This window comes from Seriola lalandi, unplaced genomic scaffold (genome assembly GCF_002814215.2).
Source record: "Seriola lalandi dorsalis isolate HSWRI2012SDOR001 ecotype SW California unplaced genomic scaffold, Sedor1 jcf7180002054425, whole genome shotgun sequence".
Lineage (NCBI taxonomy): Eukaryota > Metazoa > Chordata > Actinopteri > Carangiformes > Carangidae > Seriola > Seriola lalandi.
In genome coordinates, this window is record NW_019524978.1 from 1,490,182 (window position 1) to 1,515,922 (window position 25,741).

At 40.3% G+C, this 25,741-nt stretch overlaps 1 protein-coding gene across 1 annotated transcript in view; it reads right to left on the minus strand.

Annotated features, from left to right (window-relative positions):
* bckdhb (branched chain keto acid dehydrogenase E1 subunit beta) overlaps window positions 1–25,611 on the minus strand; it is a 53,206-nt gene extending 27,595 nt beyond the window's left edge. Inside the window, exons 1-8 of the mRNA XM_023410473.2 lie at window positions 25,384–25,611; window positions 24,637–24,714; window positions 23,232–23,300; window positions 20,545–20,678; window positions 18,235–18,390; window positions 15,068–15,176; window positions 11,014–11,111; window positions 7,901–8,011 (exon numbers count right to left, since the gene is read on the minus strand). Coding sequence (XP_023266241.1) covers window positions 7,901–8,011; window positions 11,014–11,111; window positions 15,068–15,176; window positions 18,235–18,390; window positions 20,545–20,678; window positions 23,232–23,300; window positions 24,637–24,714; window positions 25,384–25,579 — 951 coding nt within the window. The 5' untranslated portion in view covers window positions 25,580–25,611. The remainder of the gene's footprint in view (window positions 1–7,900; window positions 8,012–11,013; window positions 11,112–15,067; window positions 15,177–18,234; window positions 18,391–20,544; window positions 20,679–23,231; window positions 23,301–24,636; window positions 24,715–25,383) is intronic.
* Window positions 25,612–25,741: the final 130 nt, after the last annotated feature.

The window sequence follows — 25,741 nt, forward strand, 5'->3', positions numbered from 1 at the left end:
GGGGGGGGTGAGCAGAGCCTTGATAAGGAGGTCTTATCTGTACAGTGAGTCAACAGACTCCAGAGCACTCAGAAAATACAGACATCGCCACCTGCATCGCTTCCAAGAATCATAACAGATGCTGCTGCACATTCCTCCTTAATCACCCCCCCAATACACACACACACCTCTTCCTCCTCTATTTAGCATCTATCAAATTATGTCTTTGCTTGTGAGCGACAAATATTATTTACAGTGGGGTTCAAAAGTCTGAGACCACAAATGGTTAAGTGGGCTCAGACTTTTACACCCCACTGTATATGGTGTAAGAGTTGAGATATCGGTGCACTTGTGCACCACGAGTCCTTAAGTGATTCCTCCTGCAAGTGTTTTTGAGGGTTGAACAGGTTCAGCCAAATTGGTTGCATCACTGTGAAGGCTGAGGTCCAGACAGCACTGCAGTCACACAGACTTCAGCCTGAACACCGGCCAAGAGACACATCTATCGAGCGAGGAAGTTTACACACGTTTAAGAGAAGACAATGAACTGGAAGAAAACCATTACCTGCCACACTCGGGACGTACAGGGCATCTCGAGTCAGAATCAGCACTGCTCCCAAATACTCATACGCTGCAGTTGGTTTGGTAAATCAACATGTCCTATTATCAATATGTGAAGCACTTTGGCATGATTATACACAACTTGTCTGAGGACATAAAAAAAAGTTTGACAAGTCCTAATCCTGACGGGTTTTAACAAAAGCTGCAACTCGCACTCAAAGAGGCTATTGTTTAATATATTAGGCTTGGCAATTCTCCTCGAGTCCCATCCTTGTCATCAAGCGATATGCATCACGTTAACCCATTATAAATACGGTGTGAATAATGTGATTCTGTTGCGTCTGAAGTAGCAAGGTCAAACTTAATGTCTTCACAGAAGTAAAATTTATCTTTGCTTTTGTTTGCCTGTTCCTTGCTGTACTGTGGTGTAGGGACACTCACTGGAAGTCACGCAGCCACAGTATTCCTAACATAGAGCCACTCTGCGCTTTCACTGCATGTCAAACATTCACTGTTGTCACCAGTAATATGTAACTGAAAAACAGATTCAGTTATGCAGCGATTTCATCGCATGAATTCACATTTCAAACCGATTAATTGCATCAAGAGTTTCGATACCTCAAAAATTTCGACACTTACTGCATTCACGCTGCCAGAGAGATGCATGCTGGGTAAACAAGACCACACACTAAGCGTACAGGTGGACAGCAGAGATGTGGATAATACTGGAGGAGGGATTTGAGATGTTTTTATGGACTTTTTTGATATTTCTTTCAGCTGTGAAAAGTTGTTGCCATCAATGATGAGTGTTTGATACTCAAAAGACAGATTTTGGACAGAGTATCAACTTGAGGTCTTTTATAGGAGCAGATGGGACTTGCAAATTCATAGGCTAGCAGAGACTTGCTAAGAGGACATGCCCTGACTAACCTACTCCCTGTGGTTGAAAATTAAAAAAAAAAAAAAAAAAAAAAAAAGAAATGTGTTGGATGATTCCAATAATAGAGACAAGCGGAGAAATGACAGACCAAGCTTTGTGCTCAGCGAGTAACTAAGAGATACCAACACAACAGAGGCTGTACAAACAGCTTCTTTCCCAGAAGATATTACCACTCCTTACAATGACAGCCTCTTAGCCCACTGCATCCTGTTGAGTTACATCTTAGTAAAAGCATCAGTGATTAGTCAATCAGAAAAAGGGGGAAGAAAAGTTCACTTTCATCTCTCTGCTGGATGATGTAAAATAATGTACAAATGCAGTCTTTATGGTTCGCTTTCAGCTGTCAAACAGTGATGAAGAGGGACAAAGGGGGGAAACGATCCAATTTGTTCACAGGCCTATGGTAAAATAGAAACTGTGTAATTTGACATGACTTTTTCTTGAAGCTTTTTATTAGTGACAAGTGCAAAAGCAAGTCGGAGTGCTTCTGTGGGGTTTTCCTGAGTGATGCAACTACCTTTTGGTCACATCAGCCAACTGATGGCAGCAGGGTTGTGCTGGACAGGTTTGTGTGGAGGGGCAGTTCTGCCTGATTATAGCTGAAGAAGAGGCCCAGTTAAGGAGAACAAGGGGAAAACAGGCCCTTTGTGGAGGTCCATGAAGTAGCCCAGGTACACAGGCTCCTGCCTGAAAAGAGCTGTGTGTGGTGCTGTGGGAAGTGCCACCTCCAATCAAGGTTAAAGAACCGATGACTGTGTCATGGACCGGTCCTGGTGAGCCACTCCAATTCTCCACTGGCCGGATCTGGAGTCTGGAAAACCTGAGAGTTAGGGCTGAATCACCAGCGGTGGACTAATACAATAATGGGAGCAGAGATTTTTTTTATACTGCTGACTGGTCAACTGAAAGCCAAGTCAAACAAATGTGGATCATGCAAGAACAGAGGGAAATGTTGGCTCAACCGCCACCTGAAGGACAATATAAGCCATAAAACAATAGGGAGTGAAGCAGCCCACTCAGCGAGGGATCACAGAGCTCTTCTGCAGCATGTACTCCTAACATGAGCGTCTTTACACAACTACATCTCCACACGTACTCTGACCAAATACGACAGGGAGACTTTCCACAGCATATCATCTGAGCCATGGGTCTGGCAGAGGTAAACCAGCCATTTTGTTTATCCCTTAAAGAACGACTATTACATTTACTGGACCGCTGTAGACAGCGCGACAAAATAAAATACACTCAGTTTTTCTGTACTTTTACAGACATTTCTGCCCATGATTCCTTTTGTCAACAAGAGGGTTGAATATATTTAGATCCAAGTATAGCTGGTGGCTGCCAGAATGAATCCCTCAGGAAACAGAAAGATGGCAGGGTCCTCCAGAGCACTGCCTTAATGATCTCTCATGCTCAAAGACACATCATTCTTCATTTATTTTATACATCCGTGCTCAAAAACAGCACGCAGGCTACATATAAATCAGCTCACCACATAATACAAACACATATACACACACGTCCGTGACTGAAAGATACGCAAGGTAAATGTGACTCATGGAACATGAAAAATTTTAATTGGCTGCCAGCAGCCGGATGTGTGTCTGCAGCCTCACACACTGTCTGCACACTCACCGCTACAAAAGGCCAGCTTTAGAAGGATGTGTGTACGCCGGAAAAGCTAGACACCAGGTGTACAATCTTTTGAATTAAGAAGTTGACACAATGTCTTGGCAACTCCCTCTCCAAAGCTAAGAATAGCACAGGACCCAAAAATCTGTTTACCAGAGGATAACACCCCCTACAAAAGGCTCCACCAGCTCTGAACCTCAGAACTCCCCCTCTCCACCAATATATCTGAACAGTGACGATATAAAAATATAATCTATGCCGGTATCATCAGTTATGAGGACAGGCATTGCCTAAGATGATGTTTTTCTGTTAATTATATATGAAAAAGCAGTGCTTGTATTATGTTTGAGAACTAGACAATCGCGTATTATTTGATATTGATTTTGAATGTAAAGAATGCCTCCTACAGTGAATGTAATTATGTGAGTGAGTGTACTATGGGTTGTTTGTAGCCTTAATGCTGCTAGGCTAATGAGCATCTTCAAGTTTGTTTATAGTGCACGTCTAAGAGTTAGTCAACCCCAAAAACGTTTCATTTGTGTAGTTTAACGTGCAGGAGCTTCTGAAGGATTGTGCAGCAAGTTGCTGTAAAGGAGGAAATACATTCATGACTGAAAACCTCTTTACTCCAGAATCACACCGGAGACCAAATCATCTGTCAAACAGTGAAAAATGACAACAGTCACAGATGATGAGGAGCTCAAAAAATGATAACTACTAAAAAATGTTGACAGCCTGACAGGAGAGTGCATGAGACTGATACACAAATTGTGCTTCAACAGGATTCTTTCATTTTATCCTATAATCAAGGCCGTCTAATGTACAATACAGTAGGTTTTTTCTCTATTAACTGATCTTGGATCGAATGGATTTCATGACTTCTCAATCTGTGAAAAAGGTGAGAACCAACGGTTCCTAACATTCACTTTTTCCTGCCTCTGAAAATTGACTGCTTTTCTCAGTTTTATATCATTATAAGAGGAAAGTCTGACTTTTTAACTACTGCTCAGGCAAAACCAAATAATATGAAAACTTTGGGCTCAATGAATTTATGATGTGACCTTTCCATTATTTTGTGACAATGTTTGGGCTAAACAGTCAATCAATTCATAATAAAAAATAACAGATTAATCAGTAATGAAAAGAATTTTTAGTTGCAGCCTTGAGATGCTGCTTTCTATATCATTTAAACTACTTGTGCATGGGTGGGTTCCAGTGTGACGAAACCCTTAATGTCTGAGCACCAGCAGAGCTGCAGCCACAGAACCATCAAGTGATGCCAGGCCAGCGCAGCTGTGCAGCACCCAGTAGTTAGGCCACCGCTGCGCAGGGTTATTGAGGACACACAGGGCTGTGTTTCTCATTTAATGCACTTGTGTCTATTCTCTTCATTTCCGCAGAAACATGAGTTAAACTTGAGTGTGTTTTTTGCTGCCATGTGGATTATAAGAGGGTAGATTAAGAAGATTTGTTTTAATTTTCAAGAGATTCAAACAATGTATTTAAGCCCAAATTATACTTTCAGACTGTTCACACAGGCAGACACTAGGGATGTCCATGATTAATCGATTATTGCCATTAATAATTTAATTGTTTAAAAAAAGTGCAGTGCAACTGTCAGAAAATGCACCACAGTTTGTTGCAGTACCCAGTTGTGCCACTCGGCGGTGCCATATCTGACGACATGGAGTTACACGTGTGTTATAAAGCAAATTATAAAGCAAACACACCTGCTTGTCTTTCTATGGCCACTGTGGCAGTCATGTTGATGAACACTGCAATGGCGTTGTTGTCTGGCAGCTGTCCAGTTTAACTAGCTATCTGAAGCTCATGCTAACGCCAAACTACCATCTTCAGTTGTTCAGATAAAGCAGGTCAGGAACTGAGAGTCACACAGCAAGAGCACCGCTGTAGCTGCGGTGTTCATGTTTCTCTATATAAAGAAGCTTCAAACACAAAAGTGATGAACTGCACAAGTGACATCTCCTTGCCTTAAATGTAGATGCATTTTACAGGTGTAATTCATAAATTGTTAAAGATTAACCAACTAATGAATGTTAATGTAGCCGACTTTCTATTAAGGAAATTGCCTCAAATAGCTGAAACTCGCTGTATTATAAACAAAACAGCAAATTATTTTGGTCAATGACAGAAGATAGTTAGCTTGCCATTTAATCATTTGATTTAAAAATTGTCAGGAAATACTTATTTTGTCCAACCTACAGTGCAAAAGACAAAAGATATTTAGTTTACAATGATATGAAACTGAGAAAAAACAGGATATCTTTGCATTTTTAGTAGCATTTTTCCCTGAAAACCAAGTTATACAACAAATCGATAATAAAATTGTTTATCGAGCTAATCGTTTCTGCTTTAACTCATTCCATCATATGGTAAATAGGCTAAATGTAAACACAAAGATCACACAAACACAACCTTCTTGTAAAAATGCATCTGTAACATGTAGATTAATTCTGAAGAGGAGAGAGCAACACAAGGCAATGTTCATGTCAAGTGCTGCAAATAAACACCAATAGACATGTCTACTTTAGGAGGCTAAAGCTTATGTCAGTCTTATGCCTTCAGCACCTTTTATGCATAAGAGAAACAGGACAAAATACTGTATCGATGCTTTGTGCATCACACCGGTGCTGTGCCACCACCTTGTATTTGTGTTGACAAGTCTCATATAAGCTTAACAGCACTGCACTACTCTTTCCATTTGTTTTCATTCTGACTAAAGCACATGTAGATATTTGCCCACGTGGTTCAGATTAATTAAAAGATAAATTAAAAGCCCTTAATGTGTATTCGCATGCATATATATCTGGGTGATAATAATCTTGATTTCGCCTGGAATTAATTCTGTGCCTTCATTGAGATTTGATAATAGCTTGATTAAAAGTCTCGTACTGTGCTCAGCCAGCAGAACACACCGGAAAATAATGTTCTCAATGGAGACGTAGAGGAGAGAAAAACACTCCAGGGATACCAGTGTATCAGTGTAATGCCACAGTGGCTTTACTGCCAAATGTGAAAGAAATAGCAGGCTCTGTGTGTGTGTGTGTGTGCGTGTGTGTGTGTGTGTGTGTGATGGGGATTGTGGAGAAATTGGTTTATGGGTTTGACAGACATTTAAGGGGGCATTTGGTCAGAGGAAATGACAAGGAGAGCTGATGTTGACAAGCACGAGGTGGCAGGCCTGGCATTAGGCCCACCAAGCAGCACATAAACTCACTATTCAATTTCATGGCCGCTGTTTTAATGGGGCACTACTTCACTTCAGAAGTCCCCTCTTCTAACAAACAATCTGTAACTGACTACCACTCACTTCGAGCTGCAAGTCTTCAGTGCCAGAACAATACTACAGTCTCTGCCATCAGTTCCAATAGACTCCCTATAAAATTACTACCCTCCTACCGCAATTTCATCCTGTGCTTTAACTGTTGGTTATAAGATTTGCTTGGCGGCAGGCGCAGCATGGTGCTCACTGACAGAGTCGTATGTTAACCAGAGGAGCTTGAAAATTGGACAATAAATATGCAAAATTAAAACGTATCTGGTGAAAAAGGAGCATGTGGTATATTCAAGGGCCATTTAAAAAGCAGTGATCCGAGAGGATGCATACACATGGTTCATGTCCTGCTGTGAAGCTCCTTGAGGTCTGCCTTAACACACACCTTTGGTTTTCATTTCCAAAGAGCTTTCAAAACATCTCTCTCTCTCTCTCTCTCTCTCTCTCTCCCTCTCCTTGTCCCTCTCCCTCTCCCTCCCTGACGAGGAAAGTATCGCTCTCGCTATCGTCTTAAAAGCAACTCCGTTCTCAAAGCCAACCCAAATTAAATATTTTGTTTTGGTGAGTGCCATAACCTCCATACGACTGAGTCAACATAAACTAGTAGTCAAGTCCTATCAGCTGTGGAAGGAATCCTGTTTATCAAGCACCATGAGAACAAGAGGCATATTCATCATACTGTACCACATACAAACACTTGCAGTAACTAGATGATTTCAACATATATAACATATGCCAAATGATGATCCTGGAGTCAAAGTGATTGTAGTGTATTATCCACTTCATTTCCTTCTATTTCAACATTCTAAATTGTTGTATGTTCTTCTTTTATGTATGTTTTATTCTAAAGTTCAGGAAGGGGGTCAACTAAGACTTTGTCAAAGGTTACCTTGAACCACTCATTGTAAGTTGAGTTTAAGGAATGTGCATTAGGGGGCAAAACTGGTTAAACATTGGTTTTCTGTTTTATACGGTACGAGAGACTCAGGATGTGGGGGTCTTTGATGGCCTAAAAGGTCAAAGGCCAGAGACCAGAGGCCATAAACCAGATCTTATCTACCATTTGGGTGAAGGCTTCTTCTACTGAAAGAAAGGCACATCCCAAAGGTGGGATGAGACAGATAAATAGAGGGGTTTGTGAGACGGTAGAGGAGAGATCTCACACTGGCAGAGATGCTCCAGGATTCGTCATTTTTGACACTGTTTCTTTCTTGTAAATAAACTTTTTTTTGATTGCAAGTAAAGACGTGTCAGCGGTGATCACTTCTTCACATCAGCACCTCAAGATACCACATGATCACTCAGGAATTCAGAGTGTGGATACACTACCTACCCACAAAGATTCAGAGTGGCACTAAAATGATTAGCCCTTTTTTTTTTTTTTTTTAAGAATATTTTAGAAACCAGAAAGTGCCAACAAAATAAATGAATCTGTTTCTCAGGAGAGAATGAGACACTGCTGTATGTCTTTTTGAGCGTGTGACTGCCGTTACCTTGCAAACAGTTTCAACATCCCAGGGCAGGATGGTCTGAAGATCGATGAGCTCGCATGACACTCCCAGTTTCTCTTGAGCCATGTTGGCCACCTCCCTCATCACATGGATCTAAGTGTAAAGAGAAAGGGAAGAATACCTTTTAATGTAATGAGCTAATGCAGTTTATAGTCTGGCCTGGGATTCATCTCTGCTAGAACATAAAGAGTATTATTCAAGATTCAAGACAACTGTATTATCTTAACCACAACAACAGAGAACATTCAAAACATATAATCTGTGTTTACATTGTAGCAGGCGTATTCCAAATAAATCTATGGTGATGGATAATAAACATGTTCATTTTCATCCTCCTTGAGTTGCTCAATTTCATGCAACACAAGCAGCCTAGTTCAGTTTTAACTGAGTTTTATACAATGTCAAAACTGCAATGCTTTTAATAACAAAATGAACACATTTGCTTTAGAATTTCTCTCTCAATAATGTTTAATTTATTATCAGCCAATCATGGGACAGCAGTGCATAAAATCATGTGATCTCTGCGACTTTGACTGTGGCACGTCAGGTCAGGAGTGTTTCAGCTGATCTCCTGAAAATTTCACTCACAAGAGTCCATAGACTTTCCGAAGAAACATCCTGTGAGCATCAACTCTGTGACAGAAACGCCTCGCCGGAAAAATGTAGCCTGGTCTGATGAATCTGGATAGAGTCAGAATTTGACATCAATAGCCTGAAACCATGAACCCAACCTGCCTTATGTCAACAGCCCAGGCTGGTAGTGCTGTAATGGTGTGGGGAATGATTTCTTGGCACACTGGGCCCATGAATGAGCATGAATGTGTAGCTGACAACTCTGCAGAAATGATGCGATGCAATCATGTCAACATGAAGCACGATCTCACAGAAACGTTTCTAACATCTTGTGGTAATAGGCTTAAATAGCATGGAGTGAATTCATTTGGCAATGACTTGAATGTAAAGGATGTTCATTCATAGGTAAAAGTCCTGCACTCCAACTTTAACATCATAAACATGTGATAACTAGTCAACTGAGGGCTTGAACTAACGACTACTAGATGACTGGGAAAATCTTTGGTTTGGAGCAGCCCTTCAGTGTCTACACATGTAACTTTAAAAAAGGTCCCATATTTGACACTTTTCCTGTGTTTTATTTGAAGTTTTGATCCATAAGAGGAACTATTTGTGGTTTTACTTACCAAAAAGACATCTCAATATAGTTTTACATCTCCTCTCTCACACTTCTTTCTGGAGCTCTAGCAACAACAGGGTGCTTGGTGTCAGTCACTGAGCCTCACTTCTGATTTGCTGACTGTTTTTAGAGTGTCATACAGCCAGGCCAAACACAGTTAATGGATTGTAGCCTACTACTGTAGCTAGGTAAAACTCACTGGTAAAAGAAAATGGCAGTGCTCACTCAGCACTGAAATAAGTCAAATTCTGGCTAAAATGCTCCAGTATGTCAGAAAAAAATACCTTTAGCCACTGGTCGCTAATATTTCTGTCCTTGGAATTGCTCTGCAATGATGTATTGGCTTCCTGACATCAAACTATTGTGCAGCATTTCCTCTACATCTTTCTGTCTTGTAGCTTGCTAGCTCAGTGACAGAATCACCGCTTGGTGTTGAGTTGTTCAGAAAGTTAAAACAACAAAAAAAAAAAGGTTGGACGAGGGTCATGGAGGGCCGTGCTGGGGGTATAGCTGAGGCCCTTTGACTGTAGTTGCTGACTACACTCTAGTTGTGATATCACTAAATTAGTCCTGACAGCTTGTTTTAAGGCACAATATATGAATATGGGCGGTGCGCATTTCTTCATGGATTGGGCATTTGACTATTTATATAGCACCTTGACCTGCTTAATACTCAAAAAAGATGAGATCTCACTTTCTACAATATGTGACCTGTGCCTCACTGTTCAAACTGGTATTTTATAACATCCACATTAGCAACCTTATAAGTGCTACACTGGCATGCAGGGGGTAAAAAAGTAATAATAATAATTTAAGCATTGTTTTCTATTCAACAGAAACCAGTGCATGTGGTACATCAGTGCCTAATAAACACAAACTTGAAAACAGCTATTTAAACCTTAAAATACAGAGCAGGAGTGAGTCCCATTAATTCATCACTTCAGAGTACTTGAGTTCACCGAGTCCATGTTTACTGGCAGGCATCACTGGCTGCTTCTAAATAAGAATTGATTGCTGTGATAAATCTGAATCATCACAAATAGTAGCGTTGTCAGCAGTTAAGCCAGTTTCAAAAGATACAGGCCCTGGCCTCAACCTAACAAATAAGCTTGATAACTAAGTATTTATTTTAGAATGATGCTATTAAATTATTATCTGCAGACACAGTGGACCTTTCTGAGGGGGACAAAACTTCCTCTGTTGGAGTGATGAGAAATTTTCTCTGAGGACTGGACACTGCTCCTTTCACTCCACTCTTCACTCTTTACTCTCATCTGCTCAGTCCTGACAGACAAGGGGAGTAATGAGGTGGGAAAGAAGAGTGGCACTTTAAAAAAGGAGAGGCATGCTTTCCACTTCTTTACTGGATCCTCTTTCTTCTCTGTCAGCCCTTCAACAATAATAATGGCTTTGATGGAGACGTTTTCCCCTTAATGCCCTCCCACACCCCCTATGCTGCAGGTACATTACAGCCTAGATAAGCCTGCTAAAGTGGCTGGATACAGTCGATGTCGGGGATGACTCCTGGTGAGTTACAGGCACCTTTATATGGAGCTGCAGAAAATAAAATCTCTTGGATGAAAAGAAAGGCAATAATGGCAAGTGTGCAGCAGACATGTAGTGTTAACATGAGGAGAGCCAAGAACAGCCTTGATGTTGTGGAGATGTCTGGGCCGATACAGCGGCAGACTGCCAGCTGAGAGACCCTGCTGGGACAGAGGGGGCTTGTGATAGACTTAAATTTAATCCTCTGCTTGCCTCTGTGGCTTTAAACGTATTTTACTGGAGATGAGACTGGGTTCCTTGTTTCCTCTGGCCATGGAAAATGATCCAAAGATAGATGACAACTTAACTCCGCTCAGGTCACTCTCAGAGTATGTCAGTGTTGTATGGGGTCACTTACCTGTGTCCCCCAGGCAACCAGAGTGACGTCACTTCCTTCCTGTAGGATCTCGGCCTGCGATAGAGGGATGGTGTAGGCCTCCACGGGAACCTGTTCCACTGAGGAATCACACGCACATTCAATAACAGGTTAATATTCATCAATATTAATGTCAGTGCAAACACATTGCATGTCAGCTCACATTCAAAATCATCAAGGGTTGATTCTGAACCCATTCATTCATCATTTTACAATGTACCCTGCGGTTTTCATGTAAAATACTCAGATTCCAAACTGACCGTACCTCTAAATGATAGACTAGATGACGATGAAGTGGTGAAATGACAAACCGTCAAAGAACACAAATTCCCGCTCTAGAACATTTTAACTGGCCCATTTCAAATGCTTCTTCATGCATTTTCCAGAACCTCATCTCTGTGTTTGCTTTTATCAGCACAATCGAGTGCATGATCTAATGATAACTTTTGCCAGCTACAAGCTCGTAACCCTGAATAATCTTAACAACAAAACATTGGTGGGATGGGATATCAATCAGAAAAGGGGCCACATATATGAGACATCAGTCCAAAAAAGCGGGGCCCTGCAGCCAGTCTCTCTTTGAACCAACGTCCAAAACAAAGCGCATGTAAGTATATGGTTTGAATAATGGTTAATAATGTCTTGGAAAACTGAAGCACACTTATGGAAAACATTACAATGAAAAAACTTATCATAAACTCAAACTGCCATCACTTTTAAACACGTAGCTTATTAGCAATATTTATACTGTGCAAACACAACATGTAGCATTTTAACTAACTTTGAATCTCATTCACTCTTATGGCTTTGGCTGCAAAAAAGGCAGAGCACAGGATTTGAAAGTGTGTGGAATTTGGGGGAACTGAACAGCTAAAAGCATTCCTACATGGCAACGCATGAAGTCAAAATTACAATTAGGCAGAGTAATTATACTCTGCGGAGACATGGAGACCTTTCTGGAAACCGTGAATGATTTCCATGATCCTTTCAAGCCTTCGCGGAGCCATAAAGGAAAGTAAAATTGCCCATCTCTATGACTTACTATGCTAAAACAACATAAAGGGCTTGAGTGAATCATGTGCAACTTCTGGTTTAGGCTTCCAGACTAGACAGAAAATAGGCCGTATGAGTGGAATAATAGCATTTCGCAGAAAGTTGAAATTGAATTATGAAAACTAGGTTATGGTTTAATAAGTGGGATTTCAGGCCCTACATGACAGTATGGCCTCAATGAGAGAAACGTGTGGTTCTTATTCTCTTTTGCACAAGAAAAGAGTGGGCGCTACAATTAAAAACATGACTTCATAATCCAGGCAGAGATCATTAGACGTATGCAGACCTGACGCGAGAGCTGGCACGCTCTGCCCCGTTTCTGGAAAGCAAAATAACTCCTGAAACACGACCACAAGTAAAACCGCCGTGTGAGACGAATGAGTGACTTTTCATACAGCTGTCAAAACATAAAGATTTAAAAGAAGATAACTAGAAACAAAGAGGGGACTATGAGTTAATGAGGGTGGAACCAGCAAGTAATGTGTTTATTTTAAAGTGAAAAAAAAAAAAAAAAAAAAAAAAAAAAAAAAAAAAGGACCTTGAGATCAACCCATATCTTGTCATGGCCTTTTAAAAATGTATCCAATATATTTTATTATTATTCCAAATGGAAATGTTGCATGAAATAACAGTGATCCAGACTCTTACACACAGCATATCACTGATGTACTGTATCTCATCACTCCCCAAACAGCTAATAAACCAAAATGAATGTCAACTGAGCAACAACGCAAACAAAAACACTGCCAAGACCATGGACACCTGCTCTTCCTTGCCCTGTTCAACCGAATCAATTTGAGACATGACGCATGTATTATATCATCATATTCACAGTGATTTGCTCTGACAGTGCTATTCATTGCAACACACACACGATCATAGTGGGACCAATCAAATGTCAATGAATTCTTTCACAGCCACCAAGGCCAACGTAGCTTTGGCAGATTATTAGGCCAAAGCTGTGAGGTATTAAAAGACATCAACAATAATACAAGGAAGTACCTGCCTTTATATTTTGTTATATAGTCTATGTCAACACTTTAACTGTTGTCTTACTTCTGTTTAGGGCATAATAGTGATCTCCCATAATTTGAAGTATATAGTTGTAGTTATATAGTAGTCAGTACGCTGAGGACTACAGTTTGAGCCCTGTTGTTCTAGTCACTATCACTATCACTAAATGACGGTGATATTGAAGAGGAAAGAAGAAAGACTATTGTCTATGATTTCTAAGCAGATTTATGGATGTTTATCCACTGAGGACATCAGCTAATGATATCCTCTAAAAGTGTCAGTCACACATGTAAATCATGTCTGTGAGTTCAGACTTCACTGAATTATGACTTTGAGAAGGGGTATGAATTCTCATGGAAATAGCTGCTCACGCCTCACATCTCTCCCTCTTTCATCTCTCCTGTCGTCCTCACAGGCTCAAACTACTGCATTACTATCCAATATCACATCAGTCATCATTAGCAGTCTATAGGTCTAAAGGCGTGGTCACACTAGGGTTTATAACATCAAAACGTTGCAGGGAAATCAATTCATTCCAATGGAATCGCTATGATTGGTGGATTTGCTCACAAACTTTGCACATCAGTTGGTGAAGCGCATGAGTGCCTTTGACCAATAGCAAGCCCTTTTGACAGTGCTGACCTTTGAGGGAATGGAGGGCTGGAAAGTCCATGAAGTCTAACATGGAGGAAGTTATCACAGGTTATTGCGTTTGTTGCACCATTCAGTTTTCAGCCAACGTCTTTTGAATGAACTATGTGAACTTATTGTCCCATTAGTAAACAAGCTAACACACTTGACAGCTATCAATCATGTTAGCTTGAAGAGTTTTTTCCTGAGACAAAATGCCAGGGGGTGAGTAAACAACACAGTACTGAAACAATGTAAAGAAGAAGCTGTGTGAATAGCACTCACATGTCCCAGCTTGCTAGTGTTTTAGCAGTTAGCTCACCAGCTACAATAGTTTTTTTTATTTTTGCTTGCTTATTTTTCTTTTGCAAGTAGTTATCAAGCATCTATAAACAATTATCTCATGAAGATTTGCAGATGAATTTTGCTCCAGGCCTTAAAACTTATACATTTTGTTGCCCTTTAAAAAAAAAAAAAATTAAAAAATAACTCAAGGAACAACGTGGGAGATTTGATGAATGGAGTCACTCCCTATGAGCTGATGAGTGGTTTTAATATCAGTCTGCACTGTAACACTGCAAAATATTTTGGACAATAATCACTAATCTATTGCCATGACTGAAACAATCTCAGCAGTCAGCTGCAACATTTCACCACCTCATCTGGCTCTTATCAAAGCGGGAAACTAACAAAAGTTGTGAAAATCTTTGAGGCTGGTAGTACCAATCTGTTCCGGTTCTGTCTTTCATTACTATAACATCATCTTCAAACCTCCAATGCTGTATTCATCAGGGATATCAAATTATCATTGTGAAGCCAAGGGAACACTGTTTTGTTAACGCTGCCAACAGCTGTTAATAGTTTATTACGACTTTTTCTTTTTTTTTTTTTATTTTAGACCTTTTTGCATGGCAGCCTGTCAAAGCCATGCTGGCCTAAAGTTTAACCATGCTAGCCTGAATACTGGTGCTCCCTCCACACAGAGAAGGGTGAGGGTGGGGTGGGTGTGTGTGTGTGTGTGTGTGTGTGTGTGTGTGTGTGGGGGGGGTTCAGCACGGCACTGTCAACACTTCACAGCCCATTTAGACGGTCTGCTTCACACTTGTGATGCTGCTGATCTCACTCACATTGTTTGCAGTCCAGCATATTGTTTATCTTGTCTCACGCCACTAAAAGGCAGAACATTTGCTTTCAATAAGGAAACCAGGCGCGCAGATAGTGGGCCAGTGAGGCACAATGCTGGAGAAAGCTGAACATCAGGGGGGACGAATGAACAAAGATAAAAAGGCTCCAGTAATATGTTGACTTCTGACTTCTACTCACACACCATCCAGCTTACCTGCTGCTCTGTACAGGATCTTGGGCTCAAAGAATATGCACGGATTCTTGTCAGCGATGCAGGAGAGGAGCAGACCCTTGGCCTGCACTGGACTACGGGGTATTACAACCTGAGGAGCACAAGATGCACTTCATGAGGCTACTATGTCCACACTGCAGAAAATATCCAGTCCCGTGATAACCTTTATGAATGTTCATTATTAATATTAAACAGAAGATTATGTACTGTCAAATCAGAGACAGCTGAAGCCAAAATTCAGCAAAGATTGACACAAAATCCACAAGAAGCTGTGCTGCAATATTTCTCTCTTCCTTCTCCCTGGCATTGTAAACGTGTCACATGATTAGATATTAAACCTCTGAATGGTATTTAGTTCAGAATTTGGGTATCATGACAACACTGGACCTCAGATGGAGCTAAAAGTGCTGATAGTATGCACAAAGATTAACATTTATCAGGCTGACCTTTGCTGAGAGACAACATGTTTATTGCGCTCAGCAGTGGTTACTCACAGTGGATGAACTACGGCTGTAAACCAAGCAGTCATTCCCAGTCTGTGGAGTATGAGAAACTTTCAAGATGATGATTAGAGGCATGCTCGGTTTAACCAAAAAAACAAGCAAGGATAGATTTTATATCTGACATTTTAACTCAGACTCGTTTACTTTTAACACGTGCTGTTAATTCCCTCTCAGCCACACCATCACTGTTTGGCACATACAGGTCATACATCTGTGAGCAGTGAAGATGTCTGTGTGCGAGAGAATCACTTTCATCCTCAGGAAGTGTTCGCACATCGGCCCTGGTCAGATCTGACATCAACATGCCTCTCAGGTCATGCGTTCACTTCCCTGCTCTATATGCAAATAAACATGTACATCATTTCTGGTTGGAAAGACCAAATGAGTTATTGTTTTCAGCCCATTTGACTATGAAAGAGTATTAAATAGTGTTGGGTGGTGCCAAGATGTTATTTGGAGATATCATTCACAGTGAATGCCTGTAACACCTTCAAACGCTGTGTTGAGAGTGCATCCAAAACCGTAATCGGTTATCCTGACATTTAAAATAAGTTATGACAGACTAAGTTAGAGGTGACTGCGGCTGCCACTTTTTTATTCCAAATTGAACTGTCGGTAGGAAAAAATGATATATTCAACAACATTTGTAGTTGCGCCGTGAGCGCATCAGACCGTTTAGAATAGTTTGCCTTGTGATCCAGCAGAGTACTGTTAACATTCCCCAGCAACTAAACCAATAAATAAAAATGGAGGAAGACAGCAGCAAGCATATATTCGGATAATCACCGTACCAAAGCATTTGAGAAGCAGTGTGCCAAAGTGTTTTGGGTTATTCACATCTGATTTCAAAATTACCAACAAGGATAAAGCTGTTTGCCAGCTTTGTAAAAAGCTGTTGACAACAACTACGTAGGACTCACCTGCTAGCTTACCACCAAAGTGAAAACGCATGGAGCAATGGCAAATGGACAACTTAGTGTGCAGGCACTACTATTTTTCCTCTACACTCATCCTCAGGACAATACAGGAAGCTTGTAAAAAGGCCATCACTGATAATATGGCATGGTTCATACAGGAACACAAGAAAATATAAAAGGTTATACTGAAGGCTGGGGTCTGCCATACTCTCTTGGTTGCATTAGAAGTAGTTCCAATGAATTATGTGCTCGTCCAAACTCATCTGAACTTGACTTTTTGAAGAAAAATGACATCCCTAGAGGCTACTGGCTTGCGTCATAGTTTTGTCAGAGCTCTGTTCATCCAGCACACACTCAAATACCAAACTGACGTTTTAATATTTACACACTCAAACACAATGTTTTCATCTGGACAGAGAAAGAAACAGAGAAAAAGATGCACTTACAAGTTTAACAGGTTTAATGTGAACGTACCCTAACTGTTGTCATTAACCTGCATTTATGTTGGTTTTATCCGAAGCCATTGCAATCATGAAATAATCATTTGCTCAGTCTGTCCCAGATGTCCCAAATGTGGGCTGTGAAGTAGTTTTGTTGTTTGCCAACTGAAAAGAGGGTAGAAGAAGTGATTTGGCGAGATTTTGTATGTGATTCCAGTGTTTCACAGCAAACCAAAGTTTCTACTAATATGGACACAAATCGTTTTCACTTGAAAACAATTTAAAAATTAGACAGTGAGGTTTGGATGGACTGAGGAGTACAACAGAACTGGGCACATTTCTACATGGCAGGATGGGGAGCTTGGAAGGGATGGTTGAGAAACTAACAGGAGGTTGTAGTGAAACTGTGTCACTGCATGTCTCATAAAAGCATAGTTCTAGTTCAAATCTCAGCAAAAGCTGAAGAACCCTCTCTTTTTGAAGATTGTGTACTCACAGGATGTTCTGAGGGGTAGAGAAAAGCCAAAATACTTCAAGCCAACAGAGATAAAAGTGGTGGAGGACATATTATCTTGGGAATAATTTTACTCCTTTATGATTAGACAATAGTTTGATACTTGGTTTTCATCTAACCAACCCCCTTTATCTTATCTCATCCATGGGCACTGACTGTTGAGATTTACATTTCCCCTCACTGTATATGTCATATCTTAGATGCTTTAAGTGAAATTACTGCTGTTGAGTCAATTCTTGACACAACATATATGTAAAAAAAAAAAAAAAGTTTTTTTGTTTTTTTTGTTTAAAATCAGCATTGTTTTGTGGATAATGTTGTAGGGGAAAAAAATTAATTAAAATAGTCCTTTTTCTACTTTTTCAGAACTGCTCACCAACTTCTTTCTTTGTGCCAATAATATGCAAATGATGCTGGAGGACATGAGAAACCAGGATTTTGTTGTTTCAGCTTGGAGACATTCTTCACTTGTTTTTACTTGTTGCAACACAGACAAAAATCATTTGTCTATTTATCTATTGTACTTATTCTGTACTTTCTTTCAGTATTTGCTTATGCTTGAATTAGCATGACTATAACTAATGACTATAAACTTGGACAGCATTGATGCAACCGGCCTTTTTCATAAACTGTAATGTTCTGCCAGAGTACTTTTGAACATGTATCAGCACAAGATGTGAAATTACAACTTTGCACAAACCGAAAAAAAACAAAAACTATAGAAAGACAGGGAGAGGAAATACAAGTCAGAATCTGTAATGAATGCGTGGCTGACCTTGATGCCAGGGCAGTGGGCGAAGAAGGCCTCTGGGCTTTGAGAGTGGTAAAGTGATCCATGACCGACACACCCCCACGGAGCCCGAATGGTGAGGTTGCCGCAGTCAAACAAGTTGCCAGAACGGTAGCGGTACTTGGCTGCTTCATTGACTATCTGGAAAAAGAGCAATATGATTCAGGGTAAAACAACCACAGAAATTAAAAGAAGATAAAACTGCACTTGTGGAACACCTGAGTTATTGCAGCAACAAACACAGTAAGCTCCAGTATGTTAAAAGACAATTAAAAATTGTAACATAACACAATGAGGTTTTATGAGGGTATACTGGTTTATACCACCTGTCAAAAAGGAGAATCCTGATCTGTTTTAATGAAAGAAGGACCACACCAGCAGCCTCTGGATTTAGGCTTCATGTGTTGGGCCAGTCTCTCTGTTATTTCTCTTAAAGATTTCAAAAACCTACTTTATTTTTAACGATCACGATCACCTCAAGTGTCTGGTTTCTTTTACCTAGTCTCTTCAGTTTCTGATACTGGGCTTCCTCCAGAAAGGTTTTCCTCCCTGAAACTCAGGTGGGCTGTTAATTCAGCTTTTATGTCTCTCTGAGGTCAGTTTGGACTGCATTATTTTAAGCGAGAGCACAGAAGGAGAGAGAGGGAGCCCACTCAAGGCCCGACACCAGATTAAATCTACTGTGTCGCCGCATCGCAGCAGGAGTCTGTTAGAAACCAGCTCCATTATCACACATTCTGTTTTATGTTGCCTTGACATAGCAGGGACTCGCATTCATCTTGTGGAGGGCAAGAATACACAGAATGATGCTAGTGTCAACAAGTATGCATAGTAAAACAGCAGTGGTGCTCAACGTCCTGCTCAGCCTGTTAATGCCACATTAATCTTCCTCAGGAAATGCTCAAAGCAGGGGGGGCATGTTGAAGCGCTTCCTTTGCTCAACTGATCTTTCTGATATACACTGGAGAATATGAGACGGTATGCAACTTGAGTTCTGTCTAGTCCATTTATTAAACACCTGTATACAACAAGAAATGCACTAGAAAAACCAGACAGATGACAGAAGTCAGAAAAAACAAAATCCACTTACAGTGGTGGCTGCCAGACGAGCTAATGGCACAGAATCTTTTTTTTCCCCCCATTGTTTGAGTCTTTGCTAGGTGTTTCTGAAGACACTGAATTTTGTATCTTTTGCTAGGAGGCCTCATTCCTTCTACACAAATAAAACTGCATATGCACAGGGTGTTACCACATTCATACTCTGACAATCACATTGATGCAAACCAAAAATATATCACAGAATCACATCCTGGACTGATTTGTCATTCTGCTAACTTGGATTACAAAATTCAGGTACAGTGATGATGCATAGCTTGTCTGTGTCCGACGATGGTGCTATGCACTCTTGCCCTGCAGCAGTCAAACAGTGTGTGCTGGTACACCAGGCAACTATGACAGGTAAAACATCTATGCTCTGCATCTGTGCGAGGCATAACAATTTAGTATCAGGGAGAAGAGTAATGTTTTCAAACTGTATCTACTAAGTTTACACATAATAAAACTTTAGATTAGAAACATCTGCCGCAACATCTTTCTGTTGACACCTTTTTTAAATCATTTTGAAGGGTGTTTGTGTTCGGTTTTTTGGCACAGTCGCACCATGTTTTTGTTAGCATACACTGTTTTTGGAATAGTAAGGTCGATTAGATACGCCATTATTATATCTAAATACCATGTTGATGGGGTTGTATTTAAATTAGTATTGGCACATGTATGTATACAATGTATACATGTATTAACATGTAAAAAAAACATGAATGTTTTTCCAACCTTGTTTTTTTTCCCGTCCTACTAATATTTTAATGTTTGCCAATACAATTCTCGTCAATCTTTGAGTAAAGAAAAGACAAAATACAACGTTGCCATGGAGTCAGCGAGTTAGTCAGGGGCTTGATTTGAGCCTCTTTTTGATAACGAAGAAATTTGATGATTGTGAGGCATGATGTGGAGTTATTAGATGCTCCTGAGAGGGAGGTTCCTGGTGGGGACCACATCAACACTGTAGTAGTCTTTGACAATGTGTCGTATGCCTTTTTTACAGCAGACATTTTGACTTGTCACAGCAGGAAAAGCACAGGTGGAAAGAAAATTTCATTGACAAAAGAGAGCAAGCTCACCTAAATGGAATGCAGTTGTTTTTAAAGTTAAAAATTACACCTGTGCTTTTCCTGCTATGACAAGCCGAGATGTCTGGTGTGAAAAAAGGTCCACTGAGTGAAGGAGCATGTGCCTTACCTGGTCAAAAGCAGGAAAGATGTAGTCAGCGAACTGGATCTCAGCGATGGCTGTGGCGCCGGCAACAGCTGCACCAATACCAAATCCCACAATCCCCTGCTCACAAAGGGGAGTGTTAAAGACTCTATCCTTACCTGGGGGGACAGAAGAAAAGAGGAGGTACAAGAGGATTAAGAAGCTGGTGTATTAGGAGAGGAAGGAAACCAGTGGCTACTGGGTGAGAGGGCTTAAGACAGAAAAGTCCACATAGAGGTTTAAAGTTTAAGGTGTGGCCCATTGAGTCTAATTATTTATTTGAGATCATTGGCGATCAGTTGTAGTCTGAGGAGTAGCAGTGTTTTTCTGATAACAGAGCCAGGTCCATGCTGCACATTTGAGAGATGAGATGGCAAAGTATACTTTCACTTAAAATGCCATACAGTCCTAAAATAAATGAAGTGACAAGCTGATGACTCCTCCTCAGCTGTAGCTAACCAACCCTGTGATGTGCACGCAACCCCCATGAAGGAAAAACGGAAGGAAAAAAAAACTATTTTCCATTCTCCACCCTATAATATGGCAAAGAGCCACAAGAGTGGGTGTCTAAATTTGGATTGTGTGTGTTATTTTTGCTCTCATCTTTGTGTATTTGCTAATTCGGTCTTTTGCTGGGAAGCGCGCTTCTCAGCAGTGAAACTCTGCCCTTATGTGCCCTGCTCTGCACTCACAAAGTTCAATTAGCAACCGCAGCCCCACAAACCCTTGGAGGAATGAACAATTAAGTGATCAAAATTTAGTGCCTTACTGAACCAACCTTAAATATGCAGCCTCATGTGAAAGTGACAGTAAATGACATATGTGTGTGCGTGTGTGCGTGCTTCTGTTTTTTCATTAAAGCAATGAGTAGTAAGTCAACTAATGAGAAATAATACAATCAATAGATGCATCCTTGAGTTATCTGTGCCTCAGTTGTTCACATGAGTCTACAATGCGGCTTTAAATAGACAACATGTTTGGGTAACTTTTATAGTTGGTGCTGTCTGACACTGACGCTGCTCACAGTGAAAAAGGCATAACACATTACTGAGAGGGAGAGCTGGTCAGAGCGCAGAGTCAATGTGTGCTGTTGTTTTCAGAGAAACAGCACTCAGAAGTAGCCAGTAACCAGTGGTGGCGGAGCTGGATCGTCGAGGCGAATGCATCCGCCTTGTAAAAAGCCACTCATATAGTGTCCACCCTGCATTAACCTCTGTTCTGTATAATGGCTGTGAGTGGCAGAGGTGTGCACCATCCCTTTCAGCAGTGAGAGGGATAAAAACAGCTTTGCGCCCGTCACTGTACACAAAGATGAGATGGAAAATAATGATCCCTCTCCAAAGGTCAACACTTCTGACGTCAATGAAAACAAAAAGGCAAAGCCAGCTACTGTAGGACTGATTTGAGGCTCCTCATCATTAAAAAAAAAACAACATAGAAAATAAATTGAAAATGAACATGAAACAAGGAAATCTATTGACATCCAATTAGTTTATACGACTTTTACATCATGAAAAACAAGAAAAACAATTAAGCACTGTCATTACACGGGTTCTGTATTATGTTTAGTCAACCTGTTTTGGAGGACATGAATTTCATGGAAGAAATTTGCTGGAAAATGATGTTAGATCAAAAGGTTGTATATATTTCAATACATCTAGGAGCAACTAGTTAAAACTACTGGCTGTTCTTCTACTCCGCATTAATCTTGGACAATACCCACAGCCTATTTTATATAGAAAATTGCTTGATGCCATTGCCATGTCATTAGTTATTTCTGAACTGATTTATCTTTAAGATTGTCAACTGTAGAACCAAATTGAAGCTGTCAGCTTGTTTTAAAGGGTAAATCATCACTGAATAATACAGAGGAGATAATAATTTAATAGTTACGTAAACTGCAGATGCGTTTCTCTTCATGGATTCATACTTAAAAGTGAGTTGCAGTAGCGGAAACATCCCAATATGCTTTTTTTCATGGCAGACATTTTGACGTTTCTCAGTGAGAAAACAGGTGTAAATAATAAATTCCATTTAGTGGCCTCAGATTCAGGTTCCTGGTTTGGTTCATGCCGGCTCACTGTCATGCTGTCATGGCTTACTGGGATACTTGAATTGAACAAAGCCATTGTTAATGTTATTAGTAACATATGTGCTTTCCCTACTATGACAAGTTAAATGTCATCTGTGAAAAAGAGAGCAGGGCAGCAACAGTTTCTGCCTGATATTTGAGCGCTTAGCCTTTATAAAGCACAAATATTCAAAAGAATAAACATAATATAAGAACATATTACAATATAATGAAAACGTATGCACTGGCCCACATGCTGATATGGGGTAGATTTCTTTAGAAAGATGTTCAACCACACATTTAAGCAAAATTTGAACAACCACTGTAACACTGTATCAGCCTACTGTAGCAACTTAGTAAGACTGCTACGATGGACAAATAAGTGTAAACAGATCCTTCTGGTCCTCTGGGTGAACAATGAACAGTAATATGACCTTGTGGGGGAGAAGGTGGGGAGATTCTTCACAGTCCTATGCTGCCATCTAGTGGAAAAATCATGTAAAGTAGACTGGAGAACAGGTTGCTGATAGTTTCAACTACTCAGCAATGGTGACTTTTCAGTTGGGGAGTTGATGGTGTAAAGCGGAATAAAACATCTCACCATATTTGTCTCTCAAACCCACTGTGCATCGGAATACTCCACCAAAGGCAACATCTTCCCCAAAGATGACTGTGGATAAACACAAAACACCATTAATGATGGAAGTGCATGTTCCTCAACACACAATCAAAGAACAGGAAAAAATACACATCAGGGCTGAACCTCATGCAAAGAAAAATAATTATTTCGATCGCTACACAAGTCATGATTTTCATATTGCGATTTTGATAATATTTCGATTCATTGTTCAGTCATAATAAACAGGAGGATTCAAAAAGAAAAACAAACATCATAGCACATCAGTAGCCCCACCAGTCTTGGTGGGGCTAAAATGGCTGCTTCATAGCAATAGGAGTGGGGGTAGGGGTGGCTGCTGCTGCTGCTCAACATGAGCTAAAGTTGTCTACCATCAAAGACTTTTGAGGCTATATTCTTTTTTTATTATTATTTTAAGTAAATATGGTAACAAATTGAATACCATAAGTAAAGGTCAACACATTTTTCTGCCACTAGGGGTCTCTCAATCAAAACAGTATGTCATGAATCAGTGAGGCATCATGGGAGATGTTGTCTTAATTGTTAAAGAACTGAATGCTGTTTTATTTTTTAGGTTAGGATTCCTTCAAATGGACTACATAATCACAATTCTCAGTATCGTAATATTTAGCTTTCACCATCAGTTAGTTCTGAAGCTATTGTTCATCTTTGGTACTGATGATTTAACTGGGAGAGTTTAATGTTGATCCAAGTCGCAGAAAAGCTATTAGCCACATAACATTCGAGCTGCAACAATTAACTGATTAATTGATTAGTCGATCACCAGAAAATTAAATCTGTAAATATTTTGATAATTGCTTCACTGAATATGTGAGTTTTGCACCGACAGTCAGACAAAATAAGACATTTGATGATGCCACCTACAACTTGTGGGGAAAAAGTGAAGGACATTTTTTCAATATTTTGTGATATTATATTGACTAAATGAAAAAATAGCATCAGAATAATCAATAATGAATAGAATAACACTGACTGAAAAATGAATAGGATTTTTACTTCCAGAACTAAGGAATTAAAATGAGAACACAACTTGGATTCACATTTCCTGAACCCTCATGTCCCAGAAACTAGCTACATCAAGTTCCATTATATGATTTTATGCTACTGCGACCATGTTATGTAGTTCCTAAAAATACATTGACTTCGAGTAACACCCTAACATGTAAGAGTAAGTGTAACTAACATAAGATTTTCCTTCTTCAATATGGACTTAGACATAGAGCCCAATTGTAGGCCACTGCATACTTACAAAAACTCTATGTCTGTTGGTGAAGTGACAGGGTTGACGTTTTGCAGATTTTCTTCTAATAACAGCTATACAACTCAATTACTTATTTCAGTATCATACCTGCTGTTGGATCACTGGCAAGAGTGTTGTCCAAGGCACTTGTAACTGACTGGAACAAGTTCATCTTCTGTGTGGGACCTAAAAAATATATATTTAAAAAACATTTCCAAGAACTTGACATGAGCAACACTGCATTTAGATGTGGCATACTTTAGGCTTAATAGCCGAACATAACCATAAGTGACCATACCAGTTATTGCGAGAAAGAAACTACGTGATGGAATCTTGGCAGTGATTCAGAGATTGCAATCAACAGGACAAACATTTCATTGTTACAGCAAATGATACTTGTAATGTCTCTCTCCTGAGTTGTCTTTCCGGATCAATACAAATTTCAGCAGCTGAGTGAGTGCCAACATCCTGGTAAAATGTACCATAGGATAAACCGTGCTGTCATGCTGCACCAACCAGATACAGTCTTCACGTCGGCAGCCAGCAGTGTGACTGTGAAGTCTTAACCCACTTATGATTCTGTCATTAAAACTGAAAGTGTTAACAGGTCACCTGTGTGCCGACACCTTACCAAATAAGAGGATATGTTCTCCTAGGTAAGATAGTTGGGTTTCTATCCGTTCAAGTTTGCCAACTGAATAGACAGGGCATATACAACTTTTTCATATCACCTAACCTAACAAAGTGTTCATAATGCCGGTAACTAACTTTACTGTTAAACTACTGAAACTTCCAATGCTGAACAATTCGGTCCAGTGAAAGTAGCTAACGCTAGCCGGCTAGCCAGCCACTCACCATACTGTGTCGGGACGGGGTCAGGCTGGAAGGTAAAGTGCGCGGCATGTCTTCGTTGTGTTTCTGTGCGGGAGCTGCAGCCCGGGGACACTTTCAGCAAAGCGGCTCCGAAAGTGCTGTGAGCCCCGGTACCAACACCGGTAATGGAAAGTTTCGAGTTTGCACCTCGGAGAAAGAACCGTGCAGCCGCCGCCATCACTGTTGTTATGCCTGACCAGGAAGGGCAAGATGAATTAAAGTGTGCAGATCGTCTAGTACAATGATGAATCGTCACTCGGCGGAGAAAAAGTTGTATATTCCGGTATCAAGACGAAATCACGAGCAACTTCCGGGTTATCTTCTAATGTATTTGGCCTCT